This window comes from Arvicola amphibius, chromosome 6 (genome assembly GCF_903992535.2).
Source record: "Arvicola amphibius chromosome 6, mArvAmp1.2, whole genome shotgun sequence".
Lineage (NCBI taxonomy): Eukaryota > Metazoa > Chordata > Mammalia > Rodentia > Cricetidae > Arvicola > Arvicola amphibius.
In genome coordinates, this window is record NC_052052.2 from 29534017 (window position 1) to 29561856 (window position 27840).

At 40.9% G+C, this 27840-nt stretch overlaps 1 protein-coding gene across 2 annotated transcripts in view; it reads left to right on the top strand.

The window, feature by feature from the left end:
- Rlf (RLF zinc finger) overlaps positions 1–27421 on the top strand; it is a 66320-nt gene extending 38899 nt beyond the window's left edge. For both annotated transcript variants that reach the window (XM_038335208.1, XM_038335210.1), the window contains 3 exons: positions 11917–12053; positions 18273–18414; positions 22506–27421. In XM_038335208.1, the coding sequence (XP_038191136.1) occupies positions 11917–12053; positions 18273–18414; positions 22506–27191 (4965 nt within the window). In that variant the 3' untranslated portion in view covers positions 27192–27421. The remainder of the gene's footprint in view (positions 1–11916; positions 12054–18272; positions 18415–22505) is intronic.
- Positions 27422–27840: the final 419 nt, after the last annotated feature.

The window sequence follows — 27840 nt, forward strand, 5'->3', positions numbered from 1 at the left end:
TATTTTATGTTGCATCATTTTTAATGAAATCTGAATCAGTTTCCTTAGATAATTTCTAATTAGTTCTCTCCAAATTTTTATTTGGTTTTTTTTTTTTTTTTTTTGCTTTTTTGTTTTTCGAGACAGGGTTTCTCTGTGGCTTTAGAGCCTGTCCTGGAACTAGCTCTTGTAGACCAGGCTGGTCTCGAACTCACAGAGATCCGCCTGTCTCTGCCTCCCGAGTGCTGGGATTAAAGGCGTGCGCCACCATCGCCCGGCTCCAAATTTTTAATAAATCACACAGAAAAAAAAATAGGAATGCTTAGGCTTTACTTCATTGTTTGCCTTTACTCTGCTGCCAGTTCAGATTTGACCCATGAATTCTTATTTCTACACTGAAGCATCTTTTCTTTGTTTATAATTGTGTGTGTGTGTGTGATATATTTTTGTGAGCATTTATGCCATTACACTCGTGTGGATGCCAATTTTGGCGTTAATTCTTTCCTTCACCTGGGTTCCAGGGAGCTCAGATCATAGGATTGTGTGGCAGGTGCCTTTCCCTGCTGAGCCAGCTGCCAGCCCTGCCCTAAAGTTTCTCTTCTTCCTTCCTTCCTTCCTTCCTTCCTTCCTTCCTTCCTTCCTTCCTTCCTTCCTTCCTTCCTTTCTTTCTTTTTTATTTTATGTGCCTTGCTGTGAGGGTGTTGGGTCCCCTGGAAGTAGGGTTACAGACAGTTGTGGGTTGTCATGTGGATGCTCAGAATTGAACACCAATCCTCTAGAAGAGCAGCCAGTGTTCTTAACCGTTGAACCATCTCTCCAGCCCCTAAAGTTGCTTGATAAATGTAGGTATCTCAAAGATCAGATTCCAAGTTTTACCTCTCTCCTGTTCTCCTCACTTCATTCTCTTTATTTATGGACTTTGCCAGCACCAGCCGGCATGTGTTGTTCACGTTTTCATCCTGCCTCATCCCCATCGTCTAACCCTCTCCATGCTCTGCTTCCTGGTAGTCAGTTGCTGTTGGTGGCGTGTGCTCCTCATGTCCTCTGTTGTCCTTGTCCTTAATTGTGTCTTTACCTCCTCTGTTAGATTTACCAGCACCCACAGGGTCAGCCATGTTGAGAAAAGCCTGCCTCCTAATTCCCCTTTCTATCAGTTGTACTATATGTACCATAGTCTGCTTACTACTCCACTGTCTTAGGAAATCTCTCTCTCTCTCTCTCTGAAACCTGTTGGTGAGGAGCTTCTCCTATTCTGAAGAAACTGAGGTACTTTGAAGAGATTTTTCTGTAAGCGCCTTCTGAATGTCTGTTCATCTCTGTAACTATGAATACACACCTCTTTTATTATTAGAGATAGAATACTTCTTCGGACTAACTTCTTGTGTACCAGAGCTCATCTACTCTTCGCCATCCTGGTGGATAATCTGATAGTCCTTCTCTATTCTATTAGAAATCTTTTGTGCCCACTTCCTCTTACAGTGACAATCTAATTTCTTGCCCAGCTTACTCAACCTCACCCTAGCGAGAGGATAACAGATATGTACCACTATGGCTGGTTTTGTGGTACTCAGTACTGAACCAAAAGCTTCATGCTAGGCGAACATGGTACAAACTGAACTACACTCTAAGTCCCATCACCTTATATCTTCAGTGTGAATTCGCTGTAGAATATTTTTCTCCTATTTGGACATTTATGTTCATTCTTTCTCAGTCTCTCCACCCCCAATCTCCCTGACTGAGTTTCATATAGCCTGGGTTGGCCTTGAACTCTTAGTTTTCCTGCCTCCAACTTCAGTGCTAGGGTCACAGGTGTGTTCTACCAAACCCAGTTTTACTCAGAACTGATGGAGGTCAAACACAGGGCTTTGTATATGCTAGGCAACACTCTACCAATTGAACTAGCTATATTCCCTAGTACCACCTCTCCCGCGCCTTGAACTTGTGATTCTCCTGATACTCCATCCAGCTATGACTTTTCCATTTCCCTTTTTGAAACAACATCTCTCTATGTAGCCCCTGCCAACTTGGAATTCAACAAAGATCCACCTGCCTCTGCCTCCCCAGTACTAGTATTAAAGACATGGGCTACCACTCCCAGCCCTGACTATGACAGTCTAATATGACATTTGAGTCCCAGCCAGTCACATCACTGAATGAATAAGTGGTGCTTTTTGAGGTTTTCTTTTTTTTTTCCTCCCCTCACTAGTCTGTCTCCTTGACTTTGGTTTGTTTTGGTTTTCGAGACAGGGTTTCTCTAGCTTTGGAACCTGTCCTGGAACTAGTTCTTGTAGACCAGGCTGACTTCAAACTCACAGAGATCTGCCTGCCTCTGCCTCCCAAGTGCTGGGATCAAAGGTGTGCGCCACCACCACCCGGCTGTCTTCTTGACTTTTACTCCTGGGGTTTTTACTTGTCTTCTTCAGGTCTATACACTTTGGCTTTCTAACTCTTAGTGATTGTCCTTTCTCAGTTTGGCTGTGCTTTCCCTTGGTTAAGTGCTGCAGTACCCTGTTGAGTCTTTCTTTTTTCTGAACTTCTTTTGGTTTTAGATACCAATTGTGCTCCGAATCCCAAATGTCTTTTCTCTACCACAGTCTTCTCTAAACCTAGCCCTCCAGCTTATATAATTAGTAGCTCAGATTTAACATGCCCATAACTAAGTTTCTGATATTACTATTAGGACCTTGATTGTCTTTATGACTTTCTGAGCTTTAGTTTAGTTTGAGTTTTGAGACAGGTTATTACTGTTGCCCAGGCCGGTCTTTGGAGTTCATTGTAGCTCATCCTGGCTACCAGTTCACAATACTCTGGCCTCCACATCCCTAGTGAGGGGATTGCAGAGGCATGTCACCATAACTTGTCTTGAGCTTGCTTTTAAATCGGAAAAGGGAGAAAGTATAGTTCAGTGTTAAGCATTTGCCTAGTATTGACCAAGGCCTCTGGACTGATCCTCAGTATAGCTAGAAGTAAACCAGTGAGTGAAGTCAGTTGTCTTTGATTTATATATGGAGGCTCTCCATATTGAAGGTGGAAAGACTCAATGAATACATAGCTCCTTGTAGATGAGGCATGCTATATACTTTATCAAATTTCACCTCTCTGACAAAGCTCCCTTTTGTTGATAAGGGAGGTTTCAATTAAGAAATATGTTGGATACTATAAAGTTAAACTCGTTAATAATGCTGGAGTTTAAACCAAGTTAGGGATACTGTTAGTAACACTATATTGAAAATATAAGGTGATGGGACTTAGAGTGTAGTTCAGCCTTTGGTTTAGTACTGAGTACCACAAAACCAGCCATAGTGGTACATACCTGTTATCCTCTCGCTAGGGCGAGGCTAAGGCAGAAAGATAGATTTAAGATCATTCTCTTCTTCAGCAGGTTTGAGGATAGCTTGGTATGCATGAGAGCCTGTATAATAGTAATAATAACAATAATATATTTATTGATCTTGTTGCTCTATATCTGATAGTTCATTTCCGATAGCATGTGGGGAATTGGAGAGGGAGGCAAGGATGGAGATGAGAAATTCTGAACTGTTGTGTGCAGTTCACTCATGGCCTCTGCATTTTACTATGCAGAAGTAGCCAGGAAATTTCTTTAGCATTTAGGTAAGGCAATTTTCTGTTTAGAACTGTCCAATAATTTTCCATTTTCCTCATAATAAATACAGAAACCTTTATTCTATTTGAAGGCCATGGTCTATTTTTCTGACTATTTTGCACAACTCAATGCTCACTGCTCTTAAGCTACCTTGTCTCTCCAGTTTAAAAGCAAGCCAGTGTCATCTTGTCGTAGAGCTTTGTGCTTGCAAGTCACCCTGCATGGTTTACCTTCTTGTCCCATATTACCCATCACGGTGCTATGTGAGGCAATGCCTGAGAGACTGCTTAGATGGTCCACCAGGTAACTGGTGGGCAGAGGCACTTGCCTACCCAATACTGTGGTGGGAAGGAGAACCAACTCATAAAAGTTGTCTTCTAATCTCCACATGTGCTCAAGGCTGCATACACACAAATTACAAAGAAATTTTAAATAAAGTAATACCCCATATTCCCTCTTCTACTCTATTTTCAGTAAATACTTGCTATAATGCGGTGCTGTCAAACCAGCTTCTCTTTGTTTGACTCCTGTACCAGTGTCTGGGTCAGTAGTTAATCTGAAGTGGCTAAACCGTCCTGTGACTTGTAATCCAAGACACATTTTTGTTTCCCGCCTGTCCAGAACTGAATAATCAGTCACACAGAAACTGTATTAATTACTACACTGTTTGGCCAATGGCTTAGGCACATTCCTAGCTAGCTCTTACATCTTAAATTAACGTATTTCTATTAATCTGTATATCACCACGAGGCTGTGGCTTACTGGTAATGTTCTGGCATATTTCTCCTTCAGTAGCTACATGGCAAGTCCTCAACTCCACCTACTCTCTATCTCTATCTCTGCTCAGATTTCCTGCCTGGTTTTACTCTGCTAAGCCATTGGCCAAAACAGCTTTATTCACCAACCTGTAAAAACAACACTTATACAGAAGGACATCCCACATCATCTCGTGGTTTGTTATCTCTTGCTTCTTGAGCAGCTACATGGTGTCTGCCTGACTCTGCCTTCTTTCCTCTTCTATCTCTGCTTGGTTTTCCCATCTTGTTATATTCTGCCCTGCCATAGGCTAATGCAGCTTCTTTATTAAAACAATGGTAATAAAACATTTTCACAGCATACAGAGGGAACTTCCACATCAGTGACTCATGTCTTATGGCTCTGTTGGGAGAAGCTTGTCAACTACGTTATTGAAATTTAAAGTGACTCCCATAGCCTGTCCTTCCATCCTGACTCCCATCAACCTTCCTACCGACTTTCTGGTCTTTGTTGTTATTGTTAGCATTTACATGCTCTATATCCTGGGATGTTGCTTAGCAGTATCCTAGTGGGGACAGTGTAACCTATTAACATATTTCCTAGTCTCTTGTATCTGGGGAGATTGTCTGGTGTGTAGTATGCGGATAGTGAGAGAGTTTTGGTCATCGTTGTTTTGAGATGTGGTTCCCTAGACTGTCCCAGATAGCATACAAAGATGTAACAGCTGTTTGGTGCTGTGGGCACCTGAGTGTAGTTTTCCAAAATAAAGATTGACTCAATGACTTTTTACATGTTTTAATTAATTGGGCAATATGGTCATAAAGAAATCAAAGGCCTAACTACTTCAACACCATCTGTCTTTTCATACTTCCCGCTGCAACTTTTAAGGTGCTGACTTTTTTTGTAAGTGCTGTCTTGTATGGGCCTCCCTGACCCCCAATCTTTAAAATGTTTTTGAAGAATTTATTTGTGTGTGTGTGTGTGTGTGTGTGTGTGTGTGTGTGTGAGTTACTGAGCCATGAGAGACCCAGTCTCAAAAGAGGTTGGTCGTGCTCATGAGGATGACACCCAAAGTTGTTCTCCGACCTGTACATGCACACATTTAATAGAGAATCAATTCTGACATACCATAGACACTACAAATATAGACTTTATAATAAGAATTCTTTGGGTCTAGTGTGCAGTACTATTAAGAAGACAAGATGCCAGTTTGGGCTGTATAACAAGAAACTGTCTTAAGGAAATAGAGGAAAGGGTAATATTGCCATATACGTAGAGATAATTGACCTCATCTGAGTTCGTCTGCTTTTTTTTAAAACATACAATTGTTTGAGAGAGAGAGAGAGAGTGTGTGTGTGTGTGTTTACACTATTGGATAAGTTCAGGACCTGATATTAACTGTAATATTTTGTGTGTAATATTTTCTTAAAATTAAGAAACAGCCATTAATCTCTATATTTGAAACTTGCCAGAAGAACTCAGAAACTAGCAAAAAGTCTAACCTTGGATTTGATTCCTCCTCATTCTATAGCATTTCTTTAACCTTGATCATAATTTAAACCTACTTTGATTCTAGCATTGTAAAAGCATTGGCAAATGCAGAAGAGGATATAGCACGTTTGCCAGATGCTAACTATTAGGCTACTGCTGTGCTCAGAACAAAAGTAGCTATGGAAACTATCCATGCAAATGCCATTTAAGAACTCCTCTAACAAAACCGGTTCCCGAGTCGGACCTTAAAGTAAGGGTAGATTGGTGGATAGCTGTGTTAAGAACAACTGGCTGGTACAAGACATAGCATAACTTGTGCTTTCAGGAACTCACTAGAAAACACCTGGGTGAGCCAGAGCATGTGTGCTAAGGTCTTGTGAGAAGTAAGATCTGTTGGTTTGGGGAAAGCAGGTCTTCAGAAATTAATGATTTAAGTTTAGTTTGGATGAGGTTTAAACAAGTTATGGTAGCTATCATGATATTTTAGGGGAAATTTAGAAAAAGAGTAGTATATTGGGGTTATGACAAGAGATTGTGAAAAACAACAGCATTCACAGGGCAGAAATAGGGGGTAATATACAGATATGACTTCAAGATACTCAGAATAATAGTATGTGGTAGTGCACACCTATAATCCTAGCACTCTGGAGTTTGAGACCAGTGTGGCCTTCTTAAAGAGACACCCTCCTTAGATTAGGGATACAACTGGGGAAGGGATTCATTTGGTGAAGGCTGAGGATATGAATTAAGTCTTCAGAACAGTTTTTTGTTTTTTAAATGTTTGTCTTAGGATTTTTATTGCTGTTTAGAGACACCTTGGCAACTCTTTAATAAAGAAAACATTTAATTGGGCTGGCTTATAGTTTCAGAGGGTTAGTCCATTGTCATCATGGTGGGAAACATGGTAACACACAGCAGACATGGTGCTGGAGGAGCCAAATGTTCTACCGGCAACAGGAAGAGAGGGAGACACTGGACCTGGATTGAGTATCTGAAGCCTCAAAGCCCAATGGCACACTTCCTCCAACAAGGCCACCCTTCGTCATAGTGTCACTACTCACCACATGGATGTTAGTGCTCACTTAGAATTCTTGCACTGAGGAAGTGGAGATAGGTGGGCTCCTGGAGTTTGTTGGTCGGCCAGGGCAAGTTCCGGGCCAGGCTAGAACCAGTCACAGAAAAAAGGTGGTATTTGATGAGTGAGTGACACTGGGGGATTGTTCTCTAGCCTTCCGTGTGCCTGCATATACCCAAAAGAGGCACATAAAGATTTGAGAGGTGAAGGTGCTGGCCCTGTGCTGCTGCTCGCTGAGATGACAGGAGTGGAGGAGCCAGGAAGGTCCAGAAGAGTCAGTTGTGGGTGGCTGTTGTAATGGTGCCGCATTTGAACCTTGGACTGTGCACTTGTTCAAGATTATACACTTAGCTGTCAGCTTCGCTTGAGCTGTGATCTTTCCTGGTTTACTAATAACAAATTAAGGAACTAGGTTATAACTGCTATGCTAAGCTCCTCAAACCAAGTAAGTAAATGGGATTTTTCCTGGAATTACTTTATTGGTTCCTTTTGCTAGTTGCTGAGTTTGCCGGGAACTGCTGTGGGAAACGGGTTTGCTGCTGCTCTACAGTGTTTCTGGAATGGCAGACTGCTTGATGAAAGGATATGTATGAAAAATGTGTCATTAGGCAGTTTCATCTTTGTGCCAGCATTGCAGTGTAGTTACATAATCTGGACAGCATTAACCTACTACCCCCCCCCACACACACACATAGGCTGTTTAGCAGATACTATCATATGCAGTCTGATTAAACTTTATATGGCATGTGATTGTATCTGTTTTGTGTTTGCTTACTTCAGATAGCGTTGAACAGATAATGTTGTGTAATCTAGGCTGACTTCAAACTCTTTCGTTTCTCGGCCTCCTAAATACAATTACTATAGGCATGCACCAACATTTCCATCTCAGTTTTTGAGTTTTTTGATGCAGTTACTCTTGGCTCTTGCCTGTCTCTAGCTGCTTTTGTGCTATAGTGGTAGGATGCTTACAGCAGAAACTTGTTTGCTAAAGGCTGCAAGTATTGTTTGTCCCCTTTTTCCAAAAACGTTTATACTCTTAAAATACTGATATTTGTCACCAGCATTAGATGACAGTCTCCATGACTACAATTAGTCTTCTATACTCTACCAGTGATGAAATTGAAGCCAATATGTTAATGTCCCCAAAGCCCTACAGGTATTATGCTAATGATAGTCTGAAGTCAAACTAAAAGGTAGTTCAGCTGGCTCCTTGGTGATTTTTCTACTGTGTGATAGATGTTCAATAGGTAGATAGAGAATAGCAGTGTCTCTCCCTGCCCCTCTTTAATGTTGAGAATTGGATCCAAGGGTTTCATACACATTAAGCAAATATGCAGATAAGTAGTTTTAAGTATTTCTTGTAACGTGGACTAATTTGTTAAATTTATTGTCACACAAAATTATTTTAAAAGAAGCTCTGATTTTTATCTAGTGATGCTTTATTTTGCAGTCAAGTTTGGAAACTAATGATGACTTGCTGCATGTTCAGTAATTGGTGTTTTTAGTCAGCATATGTTCTAATACAGCATAGTTTTTACTCTTCCAGCTTTCAGGAGAAGAGTTAAATTAACCTGAGCAACAGCTGGGAATAAAAGTTCTTTGTATGTTGGCACCTGTGGGTATCCTAGTAATGGGTGTGTGTAATGAGAAACCTCTGCTGGGGACCATTTTGCCAAACACAATTAAGATTAATTGACTGAGTTATGTGAAAACCAGAATTCATTGCTGGTGCATAGTTAGGCAAATTAGGAACTGAAGATCTAAAAAACAGAATACTTTGGAATCTGGAGTTCAAAGTTGAAACCATTTGTATAGAATTAAATGAGTTGTCATCATTGGTACTAATGAAAATGTTTTTTAGATTTTTTATGTATATTTTTAAATGAGTGCAGTGCCTGCGTGCATGTATGTGTACCACATGCATGTCAGTGCTCGTGGAGGACAGAAAAGACTGTAACACTCTGGAACTGGAGTTAACAATGATTGTGAGCCACCATGTGGGTACTGGGAGATGAACTTGGGTATTCTGAAAGAGCAGCTAATGCTCTCAACTGCTGGTATATCTCTCCAGTCCCTAATTAAAATTTATTAGATTACATGTATTTATTTACTTATTCATTTATTGTGTGTGTGTGTGTGTGTGTGTGTGTGTGTGTGTGTGCGCGCGCGCGCGCACGCACGCACACATGCATTTGTATGCCTGGCATGTTCCTTGGTACGCAGTGTAGAGGTCAGAAGACAACTTCGGGAGTCCATTTTCTCATTCCACCATTTGTGTGTGAATGGATTTTTCAATGAAAGTAACAAAGGCCCAAGTCTATGTTTCTATATTTCTTTCATTATTAAAAGGGCAAACCTTTGCAAGGACAATGTTTCAAATGTGAAATGCTTATATTACTTTTAAGGAAACAGAAGCCCTACCAACAGAGGTCCTGGAAAAAGTAGTAGCTCAGTGTTGATCTGTGAATTAACTGCATATTTCCTGAGTGTTGTGGTTGGTAGGCACAGTAGCAGTTACTTACCTCTTCTCTTGATGGAGACAAGGAAATATAAACAGGATCTAATTTACTCACCAGGCTAACTAACTCTGTTGGGGATTGGCACCGTCACTAGTATAAATGATAAACACCAAATACTTTAAACGGGACCCAGTGGGAATTCAGTTTGGGAGTACAAAAGTAAACAGGAGCATAGAAATTCTAGGTATAGCTTTAGATTAAATATAAATTAAATTAAAACAAAAACAGAACAAGGAGTTGATAGAAAATGTTTAAAAATATGTATGTGTGTCTATAAAATTCTACTTAATTTTTTGAGACAGGGTCTTAACTATGTCACCGTGGTTGGCTTTAAAAGCTGTGTAGATCAGGCTATCCTTGAACTCACAGAGAGCCATCTGATCAGATTAAAGGCATGAACCACCACTACTCCTAACTTTAAAATTACAGTCTTTTGGGATTTCCCCTCCTCTGGCTCCCAAGTGCTGGGATTAAAGGTTTGCTCCACCACTGCCCAGCTAAAATTGCAATCTTAGTAATATTTTTTCCATATGGTCATATGGGGAAATAAGTATACTCAAGAAATACACTAAGATAAAAAAGTTGTGAAGAATTGAAGACTTACCTATTTAATGTTTTATAAGTAGAGTTCCTCTAAATAGTTTTTAACCCAGGGCCTCGTGCCTGCTAGGTAATTGAGCTACCATGGGGCAGTTTTGAAGAGACGTTTTCCTAGGGCTTGATACAAGTCTGTACTTCACTTCTAGGCTCACTTCTGTGGGTTGCCTTCTATGGTTGTTCTTTCATTGAACTGGAGGATTCACTGCAGATCCAAACATAATTTTTAAGAATCCACCTAGGGGGCTGGAGAGATAGCTCAGTGGTTAAGAGCATTGCCTGCCCTTCCAAAGGTCCTGAGTTCAGTTCCCAACAACCACATGGTGGCTCACAACCATCTGTAATGGGGTCTGGTGTCCTCTTCTGGCCTGCAGGCATACATGCAGACAATACCGAGAATACTGTATACTTAATTAATTAATTAATTTTAAAAAGAAGATTCCACCTAGATGGTTCATGCAGGTAATCCCAGTACTTGGGAAGCTCAAGGGTTAGGATTGCTGTTTATTCAAGTTAGCCTGGGCTACATAGTGAATTCCGGGCCAACCTGGGCTACAGGTTGTATCAAAAATAAAAAAGCTTTTAAAAAGAAGGTTGTAGAAACAACTGAATTGGTAAAGTGCTTGCTGTACAAGAATGAAAACCATTTGGAACCCAGAACCCATTTAAAAAACAAAACAAGCATGGTGGCACAATTTTGTAATCCCAGTTTGTTGACTATGTGAGATTTAGGGGCAAAAGTTTGAACAGATACAACTCTTAGAGCAAAGCTGGGTGTGGTTGGTGGTGCACGCCTTTAAACCTAGCACTTTGTGAGGCAGAAGCTGGTGGCTCTCTGTGGATTCAAGCCTACCAAAGCTGCATGATGAGACCCTATCAAAAAACAAACATGAAAACAGATTGGGTTGAGGGGAGGGAGGCGGGAATGAATAAGACTAACTTTTTCAGAGGGCCAGCAAAACAGCTCAACACATAGAGATACATGTATGCAGGCCTGACAACCTGAGTATGATCCTGGATCCCAAGTTGGTGGAGGGGAATGTGCGCCCGAGAATTGTCCCCAAACTTCCACTTGAGTGATGATATGCTTATATAGGTGTGTGTGCATGTATGCACAGCAATAAATAAATAACATTTTAAAAGAGGATCTGATTTCAGAACTCTGGAAAGTATAGGTTTGTAATATTTGGGGCAGTTGACTCACACACAGAAAGACAGAACACTGAACAGGTAACTCCGTGTCTTACCTGCAGTGTAGCCTGAGTAAAGTTAGGATGAGGAGTTCATAAGGAAGAGACAAGACAGGATGCAGCGGTGTGCTGCTAAGGAGCTTTTAGGATCATGAGTTTGAGGCCTTTTTGGGCGCAACTTAATGAGACCTATTTCAAAAGGAGGAGTGGAGGGCAGTGCTCTTGATACTCTCCAACCTTCTGCCCCTTTCAGTGTATTCAGTAGACATACTTATTCCTACTAAAAAATGGGGGGTGTAGCTCAGTTGTGGGGTGATGGTTGAGTGTGCCCAGGACTGGGAGTTTGAGGGGAAAGGATGAAAATGACAGCTGGTATGTATAATGTGGCTCACTTATGTGGTAGCAGTGCTCATGAATACTCTAAGACCGCAGAGTGTTTAAGTCCATATTAATGACGAACAGAGTGGAGCTTCCTTCCAAATGCCTATTTCTTTCTTATTTTAGTAATTTGACAAATAAAGCATTCGTGCCATACTGCTCAGATATTAGTCAGTAGTTACTGTGCCTCTAACACTTGTCTTGCCAGTTATCAAAGAAATTACCAAAATAGAAAATATTACAGAAAAGTTTCCCTTTTACCTAACAAATTTTACAGAAAAAAACATCACCATTTTCTTTTTAACTTAGTTATCTCGTTTTTGATAGATTGCAAAGGTGGACTGTAAGGAAGTACTAGACATCATATGTAATCTGGAGTCGGAGGGCCAGGATAACACAGCGTTTATTCTTTGTACGACTTACCTTACCCAGCAGCTGCAAACGGCCAGTGTGTATTGTTCTTGGTAAGTACATTTAGTTCGTATATACTTTGTTATACGTTTGTTAGTGCATGGCATAGTATTTAAGGTTTGGGGCAGATTTAAGTCTTAGCATGTAAATAAAATCTTGATTACTAATGAAGTCATTTAACTAAAAATGCAATTGGTTTAATGTAGTCAAGGAAAGTAAGGTGCTCCTTCCTCTTGGTTGTCCTGTTACCATAGATGTCTTCTTCCTCAGAGACAGCATTATGTCACTATGGAATAGATAGACATTATATTATTTTCCCTTAACTTTTATTAATTTCTTCTGGTGCTGACTTGTTCTTATTTGGAAACCCATTAATGAAAAGATCAGATTATCTAGGAGTCTAGCTAAAATTAGCATTAGAAAAGGAAATCTCTTTGAGTGCCGATTTAATTTGCAACCTTGGTACTATGTTGCTGACACTGCATTATTTTTTATTTAATTTTCTTTGTATTTTGTTTGCCTGTGATTGCTTAGTTATTAAAAATAGAAACAAATATATCCATAACCCCTTAATTCTAATTGTATTAGATCATTTAGACCAGAAGGATAAATTTGATGGGCAGGAAACTGCTAAATTACATGTGTCTTCTCAGTGAACATCTGATTAGTGGTAAGCCCTGGCTGCTCTGAAATTCACTGTGTATAGACCATGGTGGCTTCAAACTTGTAGAGATCCTCCTGCCTCAGTCTCCTAAGTGCTAGAATTAAAGGTATGTACCATCATGCCTGGCTATATCTAGACTTTGATTTCAAAAGTTAATAAAATCCTATATAGAATTTTATGGATTCTGTGGTATATGTGTCTGTTAGGGGGAGAGATGTTTCTGTATGTGTAGCCACTGGCTGTGTCAGACCTGTGGAGATTAGAAAGCAGTCTTGGGCATAGGTTTTCACCTTCCACTTTGTCTGAGACAGATCTCTGTATGCTGCTGCATATGTCAGGCTGACTGGCCTGGAAATGTATAGGATTCCTCCTGTCTCTTCCTGGTGTCTTGGAACAGAAGCCCCAGGACTGCAGACTAATACTCTGTTATGTCTGCCTTGCATGAGTTTGGGGAATTCCAGCTCAGGTCCTCATGTATGACCCAAGATTCTAAGTATTTTCAAATGTAAACCCACACATTTACTGTGGGAGTTTTTCCTTGTTTGTTTTCCCCCTTTGGGTTATTTGTGATAGGATCTTATTCTGTAGCCCAGGCTAGCCCCAAATACATAAGGCACTTCTACTGCCTCTGCCTCCCAAGTGCTAGGATTATAATTTGAGACATTACACCCACACCCAGCTTCAGACTTTTTCCCATTTGCATGTGTGTTTATGTCCATGTGCTCAGAGGGCTTTCTCTCAGTAAACCCACTTTCTGATTGGGCTGACTGGATAGCCAGGAAGCCTCAGGGCCCCTGCTGTCTCCCGCTTCCTAGTACTGGGATGCTAAGTGTTCACCACCATACCCAGTCCTTTTATGGGTGCTGCAGATCCAATTCAGGTCTCCATTCTTGGACATCAAGCACCTCACACGCTAAACCACCCCCCAGCCACCTCCCTCAGTTTTTTAGTGTTCTGACACAACTTTTATTTTACAGTGGTCTCCCCCCACTTCTTCACACAGCCACTGTTCACATGAATCTAACTGTAGCTGGCTCTAGGATTAATGCTGTTCTCTGGAAGCAGGAAGGGATTAATAGGGATTTCCTTTTTTGTCTATGCCAAAAAAGAAAGAAAATCTTATTTACTTAACACTTTATTTAATAGCTTCTTCTAAGCAATTCAAAGAGAAATAGAATCTAATTACAAACAAAAAACTTTTCTTCCTTTTTATGGGGTGGAGCTAAACTGAAATTAGATACAATCACCGCACAAAACAGCAAGTTTAAGAAAAACTTAATCTCAGATCATCTATACAAGAAAGGTTATTTTGTTATGCTCAGGGCTTTTGTGTGTTTAAGATGGAGAGCCTTTGGTTCTTGTTTTGGAAAGTATTTTAAGGCTGGAGTCGTGACTCATAGCTGTCATACCAGAATTTGGGAGTCTGAGGGAAGGGGTGGCCGTGAGCTTGAGGAGAGCCTGCCTACATAGTGAGAACCCATTTCAAAAGGCAAAGTCTAAGCGACATTTTTGATAAGAGGGATAGCACGATTAAAAAAATACATAAAGGGTTGAAATAATCACAATAAACAGTCACATAACACCTGGGCAGTGGTGGCGCATGCCTTTAATCCCAGTTCTTGGGAGGCAGAGGCATTTGGATTTCTGTTGAGTTTGAGGTCAGCCTGACCTACAGAACAAGTTCCAGGACAGCCAGGGCTACACAGAGAAACCCTGTCTCGAAGTCACATGGCTTTTCTAGCACATACCCTAAGTTTATTCCTAGAAAATGGGGCTGGAGAGATGGCTCAGAGGTTAAGAGCATTGCCTGCTCTTCCAAAGGTCCTGAGTTCAATTCCCAGCAACCACATGGTGGCTCACAACCATCTGTAATGAGATCTGGTGCCCTCTTCTGGCCTTCAGGCATACACACAGACAGAATATTGTATACATATTCCTAAAAGAATGTCATTCTTGAATTTGTTATCAAGAAAGATAGTATTTGAAATGTGAACTACATAGCTCTATCACCTAGAATATTTTTTTATTCTGAGGAAATTTTCTTCAAAAACATTTAAAAATCCTAATAATAATTTAGAACAAAAACCATGTAACATTCACCATGCCTTCATTCTTAGAAGCTGTGTCATTAATCCCAGCTGCACACAGTTTGGAGACGGGTGGGGATGTCAAAGCGTGGGAACAGGAGTGTGGGCACTGTGGGTGCCCAGCAGTTCTAGTAGAGTCGCCCAGCAAGTGAGAAGGGGCCATTTTGAACACTGTGCACAACAGTGTAGGGTTACTCTCCTGCTTTAGAAATAAAGGCAGGCAGTTAATCCTGACATTTAACACATTTTCTGTTGCTAGGCTAGCCTTTGCCTGCACCAGCATTTCTGAACATGAACTTTGTATACTGAACATTTTGCTATGGTGGAGTATTTACATGGCTGTTCTCCCACAACTGGACTATGACATACCCTGGTCTTGTATGTCATGTATTACAGAGTTGTGACCCTGCGCGTGGGAAAAGACCAAGATATTTTATTTAGCTTAATTTTGTAGGGAAGTTAAAAAAGGCCACAAAGACCAGTGCTGTCGAATAGTCATTGTTATGATGTGGTCTTTCCTTAGTTCTTCAGTTTTCTTTTGTAGTTTTAAATACCCAAATAGAAGTGGACACTGTTTAAAATTCTTGTTTAATACATAAATCTGTCCCAAATTGTTTTTCCTACTGTACATAAACTAAAATTCCCTTTTAAAAAAAGTTTATTTTATGTGCATTGGTGTTTTTCCTGCATGCATGTCTGTATGAGGGTGTTGGATCCCATGGAACTGGAGCTTTGTGAGTGTCATGTGGGTGCTGGGAATTGAACCTGAGTTCTCTGGCAGAAAGCTGGTGCTCTTAACCACTGAGCCATCCTTTCAACCTCATAAATTTCCTAATTTTTAAAATAAATATTTATATATTAGATGATATGAAGATTCCTCATCACTTCACCATTGGAAATACACATAGGAAATACATTTGTGTTTGTTTTATGAGGGGACATACACTGTAGATAGCTTTAAGTTCACTTTGTAGCCCAGGCTAGCCTCAGACTTCAGATGATCCTTCCTCAGCCTCGGTGCTCAGATTATAGTTGTGTAATATTTCATTGTTTTCAGAACTGGGAATAGAACTTGGCCTCATATACAGTAGGCAAGTGTGTTACCAACTAAGCTATATCACCTGCTTGATTCACTTTTAAAAAATATGCATTTATTTGCTTTTATGTGTATGGGTGTTTTATCTGCAAGTCTGTGTGTACAACAGTGCATTCAGTGCCCGCAGAGGCCTGAAGAAGTTGTCAGATCCCTTAAAACTGGAGTTACAGGCAGTTGTCAGCCACCATGTACCGGGTGCTAGAAATCATACCCAACTCCTCTGCAGGAATAGCAAGTGCTCTAAACACCATGCCATATCTCCTGCTCCCCTTTTCTGCTTTTGGGGAGGGTGTTCCTTTATTTCTGGAAACAAGATCTTGCTAGGTTGTACACTAGACTGGCCTCCAACTCATAGTGGTCCACCTACTTCAGTCTTATGAGTGGTGGGGTTTACTTTGTTGGTTGTTTCTGTGTTTGTTTGGTTGGTTGGTTTTGGGACAAGATCTCACTATCACAGCTCTGGCTTGCCTAGACTCTGAGAGATCAGCCTTCCTCTGCTTCCCAAGTCCTGGGATTAAAGGCAGGCACAGCTGATTTTTACAAAGATTTATGCACATACACAGAGAAGCTCTGTCTTGGGGGGTGATGTATGTGTTTATCTTTGACTATGCCGCATATGTGGAGGCACCCTCAAGTCCACAAGAGGGCATCAGATTCTTTGGAGTTAGAGTTGCAGGCACTTGTGAGCCTGACTTGCGTGCTGGGCTCCAAATCTGCAAGATCAGCAAGTATTTTTAAACAACTAAGCATCTTTTCAAACTGGTGAGCTTGCGCATGTGCTGTTCATGTATGCCTGGGTCTGTATTTGTGTGTGCTCAGGTATGTGCACATGCATGCAGAGACCAGTATAGGATATAAGGTCCCCTGAAGCTGGAGGAACAAAGCTGTTGTTAGCTTCTAGACATGGGTGTTAGAAACAGAATTCTGTCCCTTTGCAGAAGCAAGAGTACTCTGTTACTGAACCATCTCTCTTGCCCGAAACGGAGATGTCTGTTTAAGGTTTTGTCTTTTGTGTTGCTTTTGAGACTGGCTCTTGCTGTGCATCCTAGCTGGCCTCATACTCATTATGTGGCCCCAGGACTTGAACTAGTAACAGTTCTAACAGCCTCTTGAGTGGCAAGACTACACATGTGCTACCATTGCCTGGCTTTAGATAGTTAAATAGCTTACATTATGTATCTTTTAATCTTTATAATATGTAACTGGCTTTTACCCCCTCCCCCAACACACAGACAGACTTGAGATGGAACTTAGGGGTTTTGCCCATACTGAGCAAGGGTTATACCACTGAACTATCTCCCCAGGCTTCACATACATATATTTTGACCGTTAAGCCTTTTTTAAAAAAAATTGTATATTTATTTTTGAGAAATATCTGTCTACAGAGACCTGGCTGGCCTGGAATTCATGATGGCTTTGAGCTCACAAGTGCTGCCTCTGCCTCCCAAGTACTGGGATTAAAGGCGTGCATCACCACTCCTGCCTTCAGACATTCCTTTTTATTTAAGATTTGTTTTTATTTTATAAGCATGCATGTTTCGCCTACATGTAAGTATGTGAACCACATGCATGCCTTGTGCCCTCAGATGCCAGAAGAGAGTACAGGATTCCCTATAATTAGAGTTGTAAACTGGGAACTGAACCTGCATTCTCTGCAAGAGCGTCAGGTGCTCTTAATTGATGAGCTCTCTGTCCAACCCTCTCTTTATTTCTAAGCATATGTAATTTATCAAAGTCTCATTATGGTTTTGAAGTTTCTGTTGAAATACTTAAATCTGAATAAAGCAGTTTTCTGATGAAAGTAAACTGTTGACCAGGGCTCTAATTCCAGCACTAGGGGGGCATAGGCATTTTGACCTCTGAGCCATGGTCTGTGTAATGGAACCTAATCTCAGACTAATAATTTATTTCCTTCAGTCTTTTTATTACATCCATAATAAATAGTTTTATCAGCGTTTTAACTATTTCCTAGAGTGCTATTTTATTTTAAGCATTCAGTAACATAGGCCTAGTAGCAGCATCACATTTTAGAGTCAGAAATCAAGTGTCTTTGGGGATGTTGACAGACTGTATAGATTTCCTTACTACTTGCCCGGTTTATAAAACGAGGTTTAATTTGTTCTATATAAGTAATGACCATCGTAAAAGTTAAGCCTTTTAGAACAAGAGGGAATCTAAGTAAAGGGGAAAAGTTAATGTCATAATAAGGAAATAGTTGTTTTTTGTCATTGGACAGACAAGAAATCAGAACTTTCAGAACAGATTCTTCACAGTGTTACTAAGTAGTGGAAGATGTAGACAGCTTTTCATTTGGTTTCTGTTGTCTGTGTTGTCAGCTTACTTTCATTGACCCAGAAAAAAAGAGATGGTCAAGAATGGGGCAGCAAACACCAGTTTTAATACTTAATATTGTTTTATTCCACAGGGAGCTGACTCTCTTTTGGAGTAAACTGCAAAGAAGAATCGACCCGTCTTTGGAGACGTTTTTGGAACGCTGTCGGCAGTTTGGTGTCATAGCTAAAACACAGCAGCATTTGTTCTGCCTGATTAGAGTCATACAGACTGAAGTGAGTAGTTTCTTCCTTCCCTGCTAATCGTGCCAGTTTCTCAGGGAAATCTTGTTTGAGAAAGAATCTAAAATTGTGGAGTTGGCCCTGCCTCACTGATCTGCAGACTGACCTCTAAGGAGCCACAGGTTTGGTTTGGTTGGTTGAGACAAGGTCTCAAGTAGTGCAGGATGCCATTAAATGTTTAGTCCTCTGTCTCCTCAAGTGTTGGTTTCTATATGTATGCTTCCATGACTGGTTCCTCATCAAGTGTTGGTTTCTAGGGGCTGGAGAAATGGCTCAGTGGTTAAGAGCACTGCCTGCTCTTCCAAAGGTCCTGAGTTCAATTCCCGGCAACCATATGGTGGCTCACAACCATCTGTAATGAAGTCTGGTGCCCTCTTCTGGCCTGTGGGCACACACACTGACAGAATATTGTATACATAATAAATAAATAAATATTTTTAAAAAAAAGAGAGAGAGGACAGGGCATTTTTCATTGTCATAGGTGACTTTGTAACTACTTAAAACTCAGGAGTTGCTCCTGTCTATAATCCCAGTACTTGCAAAACAAAATAGAAGAATCACAAGTTCAAGTTCAAAATGAACTACTGTAGTAAATTCGGCTCAACTGACCAAGGACTTGGATTATAGCTTTGTGGTGACTGGCCTAGGATTTGCAAGGCTCTGTGATCACCGTGCTTGTATTAATGATATGGCCCAAGCTTGTCCTCTGACTACCACATGATTACTATGGCAAACATGTTTGCTTCCCTAGCCCAAAACAAAACCAAAAACGTGAGAACACATTGTAAAGTAAGGTGTGAAACTGTTAAAACCCCAAATTCTGAGAGAGGTGGCTTGAACCAGCCAATGACATTGAACAACTGAATCTCTTGAACTTTTTTTTATTTTAAAACGAGGATTATATATACAGGAAATTTTATCTAGAATAAATAGGCTGTGTTGAGACTCTGCACATTCATACAATTATTTCTTTATATTCACAATATTTTTTAAGCTTTTAAAATTTTTTATGAGTATGAGTGTTTTGCCTACATGTCTGTCTGTGTTGTACTACCTTCATGCTTGGTGCCCATAGAGATCAGAAAGTGTTGTCAGATCCCCTAGACCTGGAGTTACAGGTGCTTATGAGATGCCATGTATGTGCTGGGAACCAAACCCAGGTCCTGAAGGTCAGCCTGTGCTCTCAAGCACGGAGTCATTTCTCCAACTTCATGTTCCCAGTATTAGAATCATGTCCAACACAGAATAATTACATAGCAATTGTTTCCCAAACTTTCAGATGCTCATCATATATTGTGGCAGTCAATTTATGTTCTCTTTATTTCATTTATGTAATAGCCTTGAGGAAAGTTGAATACTGCCCAGTACTATTAGCATTTTACCAGTAAAGAAATTGAGGCATGGAGGCATTGATAACTGATATCAAAGTCTGACTAATCTCTGCTGTTCGCCACTGTGTATTAAACTGCTTTGCCACACATGCAGTCCTCCTTGCTCATGCCGTGACTCCTTCCGTTACAGCCTCTCTGAATAGAAGACAGGTATACAGTAGTCTTTGCTTTTTGTGACCATGTCTTTTTTGTGCGTTTTAACTACCTTCTTAAGAGTTGTTTTATCTCTTCTTCTATGGAATATTGTGATTTGATTACACCTTTGACTAAAATGTACAAAAAAGTTCTTTAGGAGATATTGGAGAAGGATTTAGTGTTGGGGCTCTGAAAAACCAAGTACTTTTCATACAAAGAGTTCCTTGAATTCAACATTATAATCACTTAATCACCCATCTCTCTCCCGCCCACCCTACCCCGCCCCACCCCACCCCACCCCCGTTTTCTCACACTGTTTTTGTTTGGTTGCTTGAATCTTCCTGTGCTAGGATTGCAGGTGTCTGCTAAATACCAAGGTTTAGACTATCCATTTTACCCAGCATACCACCATTCTTTTTTAATTGGTCACTGAGCTCATTTGCCCCATAAGCCTTTAAACTCATGTGTATTTATTGTTTATATATTTGACTCATGGGTAATTTCATGAAGGGTAAGAATTACTTCAGTATACAGTACCATCAGCACAGTGCCTGGTGGCATACCAACACCAAGACTGTGTCCCAAAACAGCTGGAACATTATACCATGCTTTGTACTATAAATATACTTCATTGTATAATTACAGCATGTAGTTCAGTCCTTTGCATGTTGCCACAAAAAGGATCTAAATATGACTTGGCTCTTTGTGTGATGGTACATGCCTATGATCCCAACATTTGGGAAAAGGTAGTTTAAGGCCTGTGTGAAACCATGTCTATTTGCATAAGAAAGGGGGTGTTAAGGGTTTTGTGTGTGTGTGTGTGTGTGTGTGTGTGTGTGTGTGTGTGTTTTAAGGTTTTTCAAGACAGAGTTTCTCTGTAGCTTTGGAGCTTGTCCTGGAACTAGCTCTTGTAGATCAGGCTGGCTTTGTACTCACCCGGCCTTTTTTTAAAAAAAAAAAAAAAAAATATTTATCATGTATACACTATTCTGTCTGTGTGTATGTCTGCAGGCCAGAAGAGGGCACCAGAGCTCATTACGGATGATTGTGAGCCACCATGTGGTTGCTGGGAATTGAACTCACACAGGACCTTTGGAAGAGCATTTGCTCTTAACTGCTGAACCATCTCTCCAGCCCCCCCCCCTTTTTTTTTAAAGATTTATTTAATGTGCATTTGTGTTTTGCCTGTATATATGCATACTCTGTGCGAGGGTGACAGGTCCCTGGGAACTGGGGTTACAGACAATTGTGAGCTATTATGTAGGTGCTTGGAATTGAACCCTCGTCCTTTCAAAGGACAGTCAGTGCTCTTAACCACTGAGCCATTTCCCCAGTCACTCCTAAGTTGAAGTTTAAGAACCCAAAAGGAACGGGGTAGTGGTGGTGCACGCCTTCAATTCTAGTATTTGTGGGGAGGGGGTAGAGGAAGGTGGATCTCTGAGTTTGAGGCTAGCCTGGTCTACATAGAGTAACCCTGTCTTTAAAAAAAAGAAAAAGAAAAAAAGAACCTAAATGGAATAGTTAGTGCTATGTTTTTAGTTATTGGTTGGTTAAAAAAACTTTTTTTTAAAATGTGGTACATTTACACAATGGAGCACTACACAGCAGAAAAGAATAACGACAGCTTGAATTTTGCAGGCAAATGAATGAGGCTAGAAAACTTTATTTTGAGTGAGGTAACCCAGACACAGACAATTATCACATGTTCTCACTCATAGGTGGTTTTTAAACATAAAAAAAAAAAAAAAACAAAGAAAACCAGCCTACAAATCACAATCCCAGAGAACCTAGACAACAATGAGGACCCTAAAAGAGACTTACATAGATCTAATATACATGGGAAATAGAAAAAGACAGTATCTCCTGAGTAAATTGGGAGCATGGGGACCTTCGGAGAGGGTTGAAGGGGAGGGGAGAGGCAAGGAGGAGAGCAGAGAAAAATGTAGAACATAATAAAAAAAATTTAAGGGTTGATTCTTGTTTGGCATTTTAACATGTTTCATTGCTTATGAAACAAAATGTTCTCTTTTCTTGTATGTGTGTGCATATATTTGCTCTTCTATATACATCTTAGAATGATGAATCCTGGCCTCTACATTCCCTTGCACAATAAACACAAAAACATACTGAGTAATATAATATAGTTGCAATACTATAACTTATACTATATTATATTTATATTATTTATATTTGTATTATATATCTCTATAGATTGACCCCCCCTTGGTGGCCATCGCCTTTATCTACTGGGGTATCTCACTAGCCGTTTATTTCCAGCTCTGCTTAGTCCTAACTGGTCACTAATAATTCTCTTGTCTTGACCTCCCAAATGCTGGGATTATAGACTTGTGCCATGAACTCCAAAGATTTTTTTTTTGTTTTTTAATTTATTTATATTTTTTTCCCTCATTTTTTTATTAAAAATTTCCATCTTCTCTCCTCCTCCTCTCCCTTTCCTCCCCTCCCTTCCACCGAAGTTGAAATGTCTTTGCAACAGAAGTTAATGTAATTTTTTTGTGTACAACAAGATTGACTTTGACTTTGTTCTTTTCTTTGTAGGCACAAGATGCTGGTATTGGGGTGTCAGTTTTACTATGTGTCAGAGCTCTTCAACTCAGATCAAGTGAAGACGAGGAGATGAAAGCTTCAGTCTGTAAAACAATCTCCTGTCTTTTACCAGAAGATCTGGAAGTTAGGCGAGCCTGTCAGCTTACAGAATTCTTAATTGAACCCAGTTTGGATGGATTCAATATGCTGGAAGAACTGTATTTGCAGCCAGATCAAAAATTTGATGAAGAAAATGCACCAGTTCCAAATTCCCTCCGATGTGAGCTCTTACTAGCCTTAAAAGCCCACTGGCCCTTCGATCCTGAATTTTGGGACTGGAAAACTTTGAAACGACACTGCCACCAGCTCTTGGGACAAGAAGCCTCAGATTCTGATGATGACCTCAGTGGCTATGAAATGTCTATTAATGACACAGATGTCCTAGAGTCGTTTCTCAGTGACTATGATGAAGGTAAAGAAGATAAACATTATAGGAGAAATCTGGCAGATCAGAATAAGGAGAAAAGAGATAAAAAGCCCATCGGTTCCTCTGAGAGGTACCAGAGGTGGCTGCAGTACAAGTTCTTCTGTTTGTTGTGTAAGCGGGAATGCATAGAGGCCAGGATTCTTCATCATTCCAAGATGCACATGGAAGATGGAATATACACCTGTCCAGTTTGTATTAAAAAATTTAAGAGGAAAGAACTCTTTGTTCCTCATGTAATGGAACATGTTAAAATGCCACCAAGCAGAAGAGACCGCTCTAGAAAGAAATTACTGTTGAAAGGCTCTCAAAGGGGTATTTATCCCAAGAGTCCCACCAGAAGTCTGGAACAAAATCAGTCGTTGAGTGAACAAGCCAAAGGAGAATCTCACGAATATGTCACATTTAGTAAATTAGAAGACTGCCGCCTACAGGACAGAGACCTGTACCCATGTCCCGGCACAGATTGTTCCCGTGTGTTCAAACAGTTTAAATACTTAAGTGTGCATCTTAAAGCTGAACACCAAAATAATGATGAAAATGCCAAGCACTACTTGGATATGAAAAACAGAAGAGAGAAGTGTACTTACTGCCGGAGGCATTTCATGTCTGCTTTTCACCTGCGAGAGCATGAGCAGGTGCACTGTGGTCCTCAACCTTATATGTGTGTTTCTATAGATTGCTATGCAAGGTTTGGATCAGTGAATGAACTCCTTAACCACAAACAAAAGCATGATGATCTTCGTTACAAATGTGAATTGAATGGCTGTAACATTGTGTTCAGTGACTTGGGCCAGCTTTACCACCATGAAGCACAACATTTTAGGGATGCATCCTACACGTGCAATGTCCTTGGCTGTAAAAAGTTCTATTATTCCAAAATTGAATACCAGGACCACCTCTCAATGCATAATGTTGAAAATCCAGGTGAAGAATTAAAGAAATCAGTGAAACTTGAGGAACCTGCAGCAGGTGGAAAGCAAGATTGTGTGGACCAGCCTCATCTACTTGACCAAATTGATAAGTCCCGTTCTCCTGAAGACCTTCTTTTCTGTGCAGGATCAGCTAGTGCTCACATAGACACCTCAGACAACCTCAAGGACAACAGTGACAGCAATTGTAGTGATCAGTTAAGTCACAGCTCTTCCACTTCAATAAATGAGGAATTAATTGACACACTAGATCAATCTGAAACCATGCAGGACCTATTACTATCTCATGAGAAAGTCTTTGTGCCCTCCTCTTTAAAAGAGAAGTGCTCTAATGTGGCCATTTGTTTTGATGGAACTAAGTTCACCTGTGGTTTTGACGGCTGTGGATCTACTTACAAAAATGCAAGGGGGATTCAGAAACACCTGCGGAAGGTGCACCCCTACCACTACAAGTCGAGAAAGGTAAAGGCAAAAGACCTCTTTACCTGCTTAACTGACAAACATAATGAAGCTGACAAGTTCGATGCAGAACCTAAACCCAGCTCTGATACAAACAGTGACTCCCCAGATGAAGGTCTAGATCACAGCATCCATGCTAAATGCAAGCGAGACCATCGAGGTTATTCCCCTGAACCTTCCATTTGTGCTTCTAAAAGGCCATGTACAGAGGATACCATGTTGGAACTTCTGTTACGTTTGAAACATTTAAGTTTGAAGAACTCGATAGCACATGGCTCTTTCCCAGGGTCACTGCAGGGGTGCCCATCTAGTGGTGCTAAGTCTCTTCAGTCAGTCCCATCTTCCATTGCAGACCTTAACCTTCAGAATCAGGATGAAAATATGCCGAGTCAGTACCTTGCACAGTTGGCAGCTAAGCCTTTCTTCTGTGAGCTTCAAGGATGCAAATACGAATTTGTGACCAGAGAGGCTTTACTAATGCATTATCTTAAAAAGCATAATTATTCTAAAGAGAAGGTCCTTCAGTTATCCATGTTTCAGCACCGGTATTCTCCATTCCAATGTCATATCTGCCAAAGGTCATTTACGAGAAAAACACACCTTAGGATTCATTATAAAAACAAACATCAAATTGGCAGTGACAGGGCAACTCACAGACTGTTAGACAGTGAGAAATGCGATCATGAAGGGCCATGCTCAGTAGATAGATTGAAAGGTGACTGCTCTGCAGAACTCGGTCCCAACAGTAACTCAGAGACTCCATGCCATCCCAAAAAAGATGAGTGCAGCTCGGAAACAGACTTGGAGTCCTCTTGTGAGGAATCAGAAAGTAAGGTATCTGGTATTTCATCACCAATGGGCAGCCACAGAGAAGAGGGAGAGGGGAGAGAGGGGAGAGGAAGCAGGCGGACTGTTGCTAAAGGAAATCTGTGCTATATATTGAATAAGTACCACAAACCATTCCATTGTATCCACAAAACTTGCAACTCTTCATTTACCAATCTAAAAGGCCTGATTCGCCATTATAGAACTGTGCATCAGTACAACAAAGAGCAGTTATGCTTAGAGAAGGACAAAGCAAGAACCAAAAGGGAACTTGTAAAATGTAAAAAGCTGTTTGCTTGTAAATATAAGGACTGTAACAAGCGCTTCCTGTGCTCCAAGGCCCTGGCTAAGCACTGCAGTGACTCTCATAACCTAGAGCACACTGAAGAGTCTAAAGCGCTTTCTGAGACCGAGTCTGCGGCGAGGTTTTCTTGTAACCAGCCTCAGTGTCCTGCTGTTTTTTATTCATTCGGTAAGTTGAAGCACCACCTATTAGAACAGCATAATATTGAAGGAGAGATCCATTCGGATTATGAAATCCATTGTACTCTTAATGGCTGTGGCCAGATTTTCAGCCATCGAAGTAATTACTTCCAGCATGTCTACTACCGACATAAGGACAGTTATGACAGCCTGTTCAGCAGCCAGAAAGTAGCGAATGAGCGGCTCCTAAGGAGTGAAAAGGTGTGTCAAACAACTGAGCAGCAGGGGCAGACACAGACACAGGGGCAGATGCAGGGACAGACACAGGGGCAGACACAGGGACAAGAGCAGCAGACTGCCAAAAGGCCATTGAATACTAAAGCTAAAAAATGTGGCTTACTCAAAGATAAGAAAGCCCCAATTAGCTTTAAAACAAGAGCAGAAGCTATCCATATGTGCGTCGAGCATTCTGAGCACACTCAGTACCCATGCATGGTCCAGGGATGCTTGTCTGTCGTGAAGCTGGAGAGCAGCATCGTGAGGCATTACAAACGTACCCATCAGATGAATAGTGCCTATTTAGAGCAGCAGCTGGAGAACCTTGTGGTCTGTGTGAAGTACGGGACCAAAATTAAGGAGGAGCCCCCTTCTGAAGTAGAGCCCTGTGTAAAGAAAGAGGAAAATGCTAGCTGTGAGTTGGTGCACACAGAGCACCGTTCCCCAGGTGACAGCAGCGTGCCCATCCAGAACACTGATTCCTCCACTTGTCCGACTGAACAGGATGGTGGTCAGAAAAGGTGTACAGAAAGAAGCCCGGCTCTTGACGCAGACTCACTGCTCTACAGGGGAACTTTGAAATGCAACCATACTTCAGAAACCACTTTGGAACAGTGTGATACAGTTCAGTCTCTTCCTTGTAAAATAGAAAGCCCCATCCCTAATCCCTGTGAAACAGAAAGTGGTACTTACTTCACAGACTTCCAGCTGCCTTTATCAAGGATCAAAGAAGAACCTGGGCAACATAGTTCAGGGCAAGAAAACACTGTCAAGAATGCAACCCAGGTCCCAAAAGAAAATATTAGGAAGCATTCTCAGCCCAGGTCATTTGATCTGAAGACTTACAAACCTATGGGATTTGAATCTTCCTTTCTGAAATTTATTCAGGAAAGTGAGGAGAAAGATGACGATTTTGATGACTGGGAGCCTTCAGAGCACTTGCCATTGAATAACTCCTCTCAGCCCGCTAATGACTTGACAGGGAATGTCGTGGCGAATGCCGCAGTGAATGACAGCGACCCTCCAGTTGACATACCTCATTCTTCCAGTGAGCCTCCAGTTGCGGAGAACCTGACTGCAATCGCACCATTAGTAGTCGCTGAAGCAGCGGCCGTCCCTTCCTTGGAAAACCTGAGGGTGGTACTGGACAAAGCATTAACAGACTGTGGAGAGCTTGCCTTAAAGCAGCTTCATTATCTCCGCCCCGTGGTTGTCCTTGAAAGATCTAAGTTCTCCACACCGATTTTAGACTTGTTTCCAACTAAGAAGACAGATGAGCTTTGTGTAGGAAGTTCCTAAATCACTGTTTTGTTTTTGAAGCAACTAGCTCCGGCACTGCAACGTGGAGGCACTTGCCAGCGTGAACAAAGGGCTGGGAACCAGCCACACTTGCTTAGGGTAGAATAGGCTGTATTTACATGAATGTACAATATCTATGTCAGCAGTATTGGCAGCGTCCAGTAGCTCTCCAGTTGGTTTTTTTGATTGGGATTTTTGTTTGTTTGTTTATTAAAAAAAATGGAACTGTACTCTTGTTTGGTGCTAATTAATACATCAAAATATACTGGGGCTTCCTTTTTCCAATTACGTGTGCATGATTGTATATGGAGCATATATTAAGGTCCCAGGGTGGGAGGGCTAGGGAAACGGTAGGAAGTTCTTACTTGACTTGAATGTGCACCCAAGGGTGCTTTGTGTAATATATTGTACACTACAGCATCTTATATTTTTTGAGTTGAGTTTCAATAAATTACAGTTTTTCACCCATTTCTTGTTTACTCATAATGAGTTTTCATGCCCTGTGCAAACCGCAGTTGCACCATGTTTTCTGGGGTGTGTCTCACATTTTACTCGAGTGATTTTCTGCTAACTAAACCATCAGATCATGATTCTTTTTTGGATGACCCTTGTCTTAACGTTTTTGTAGAAAGAAAATTCTGAGATTTAT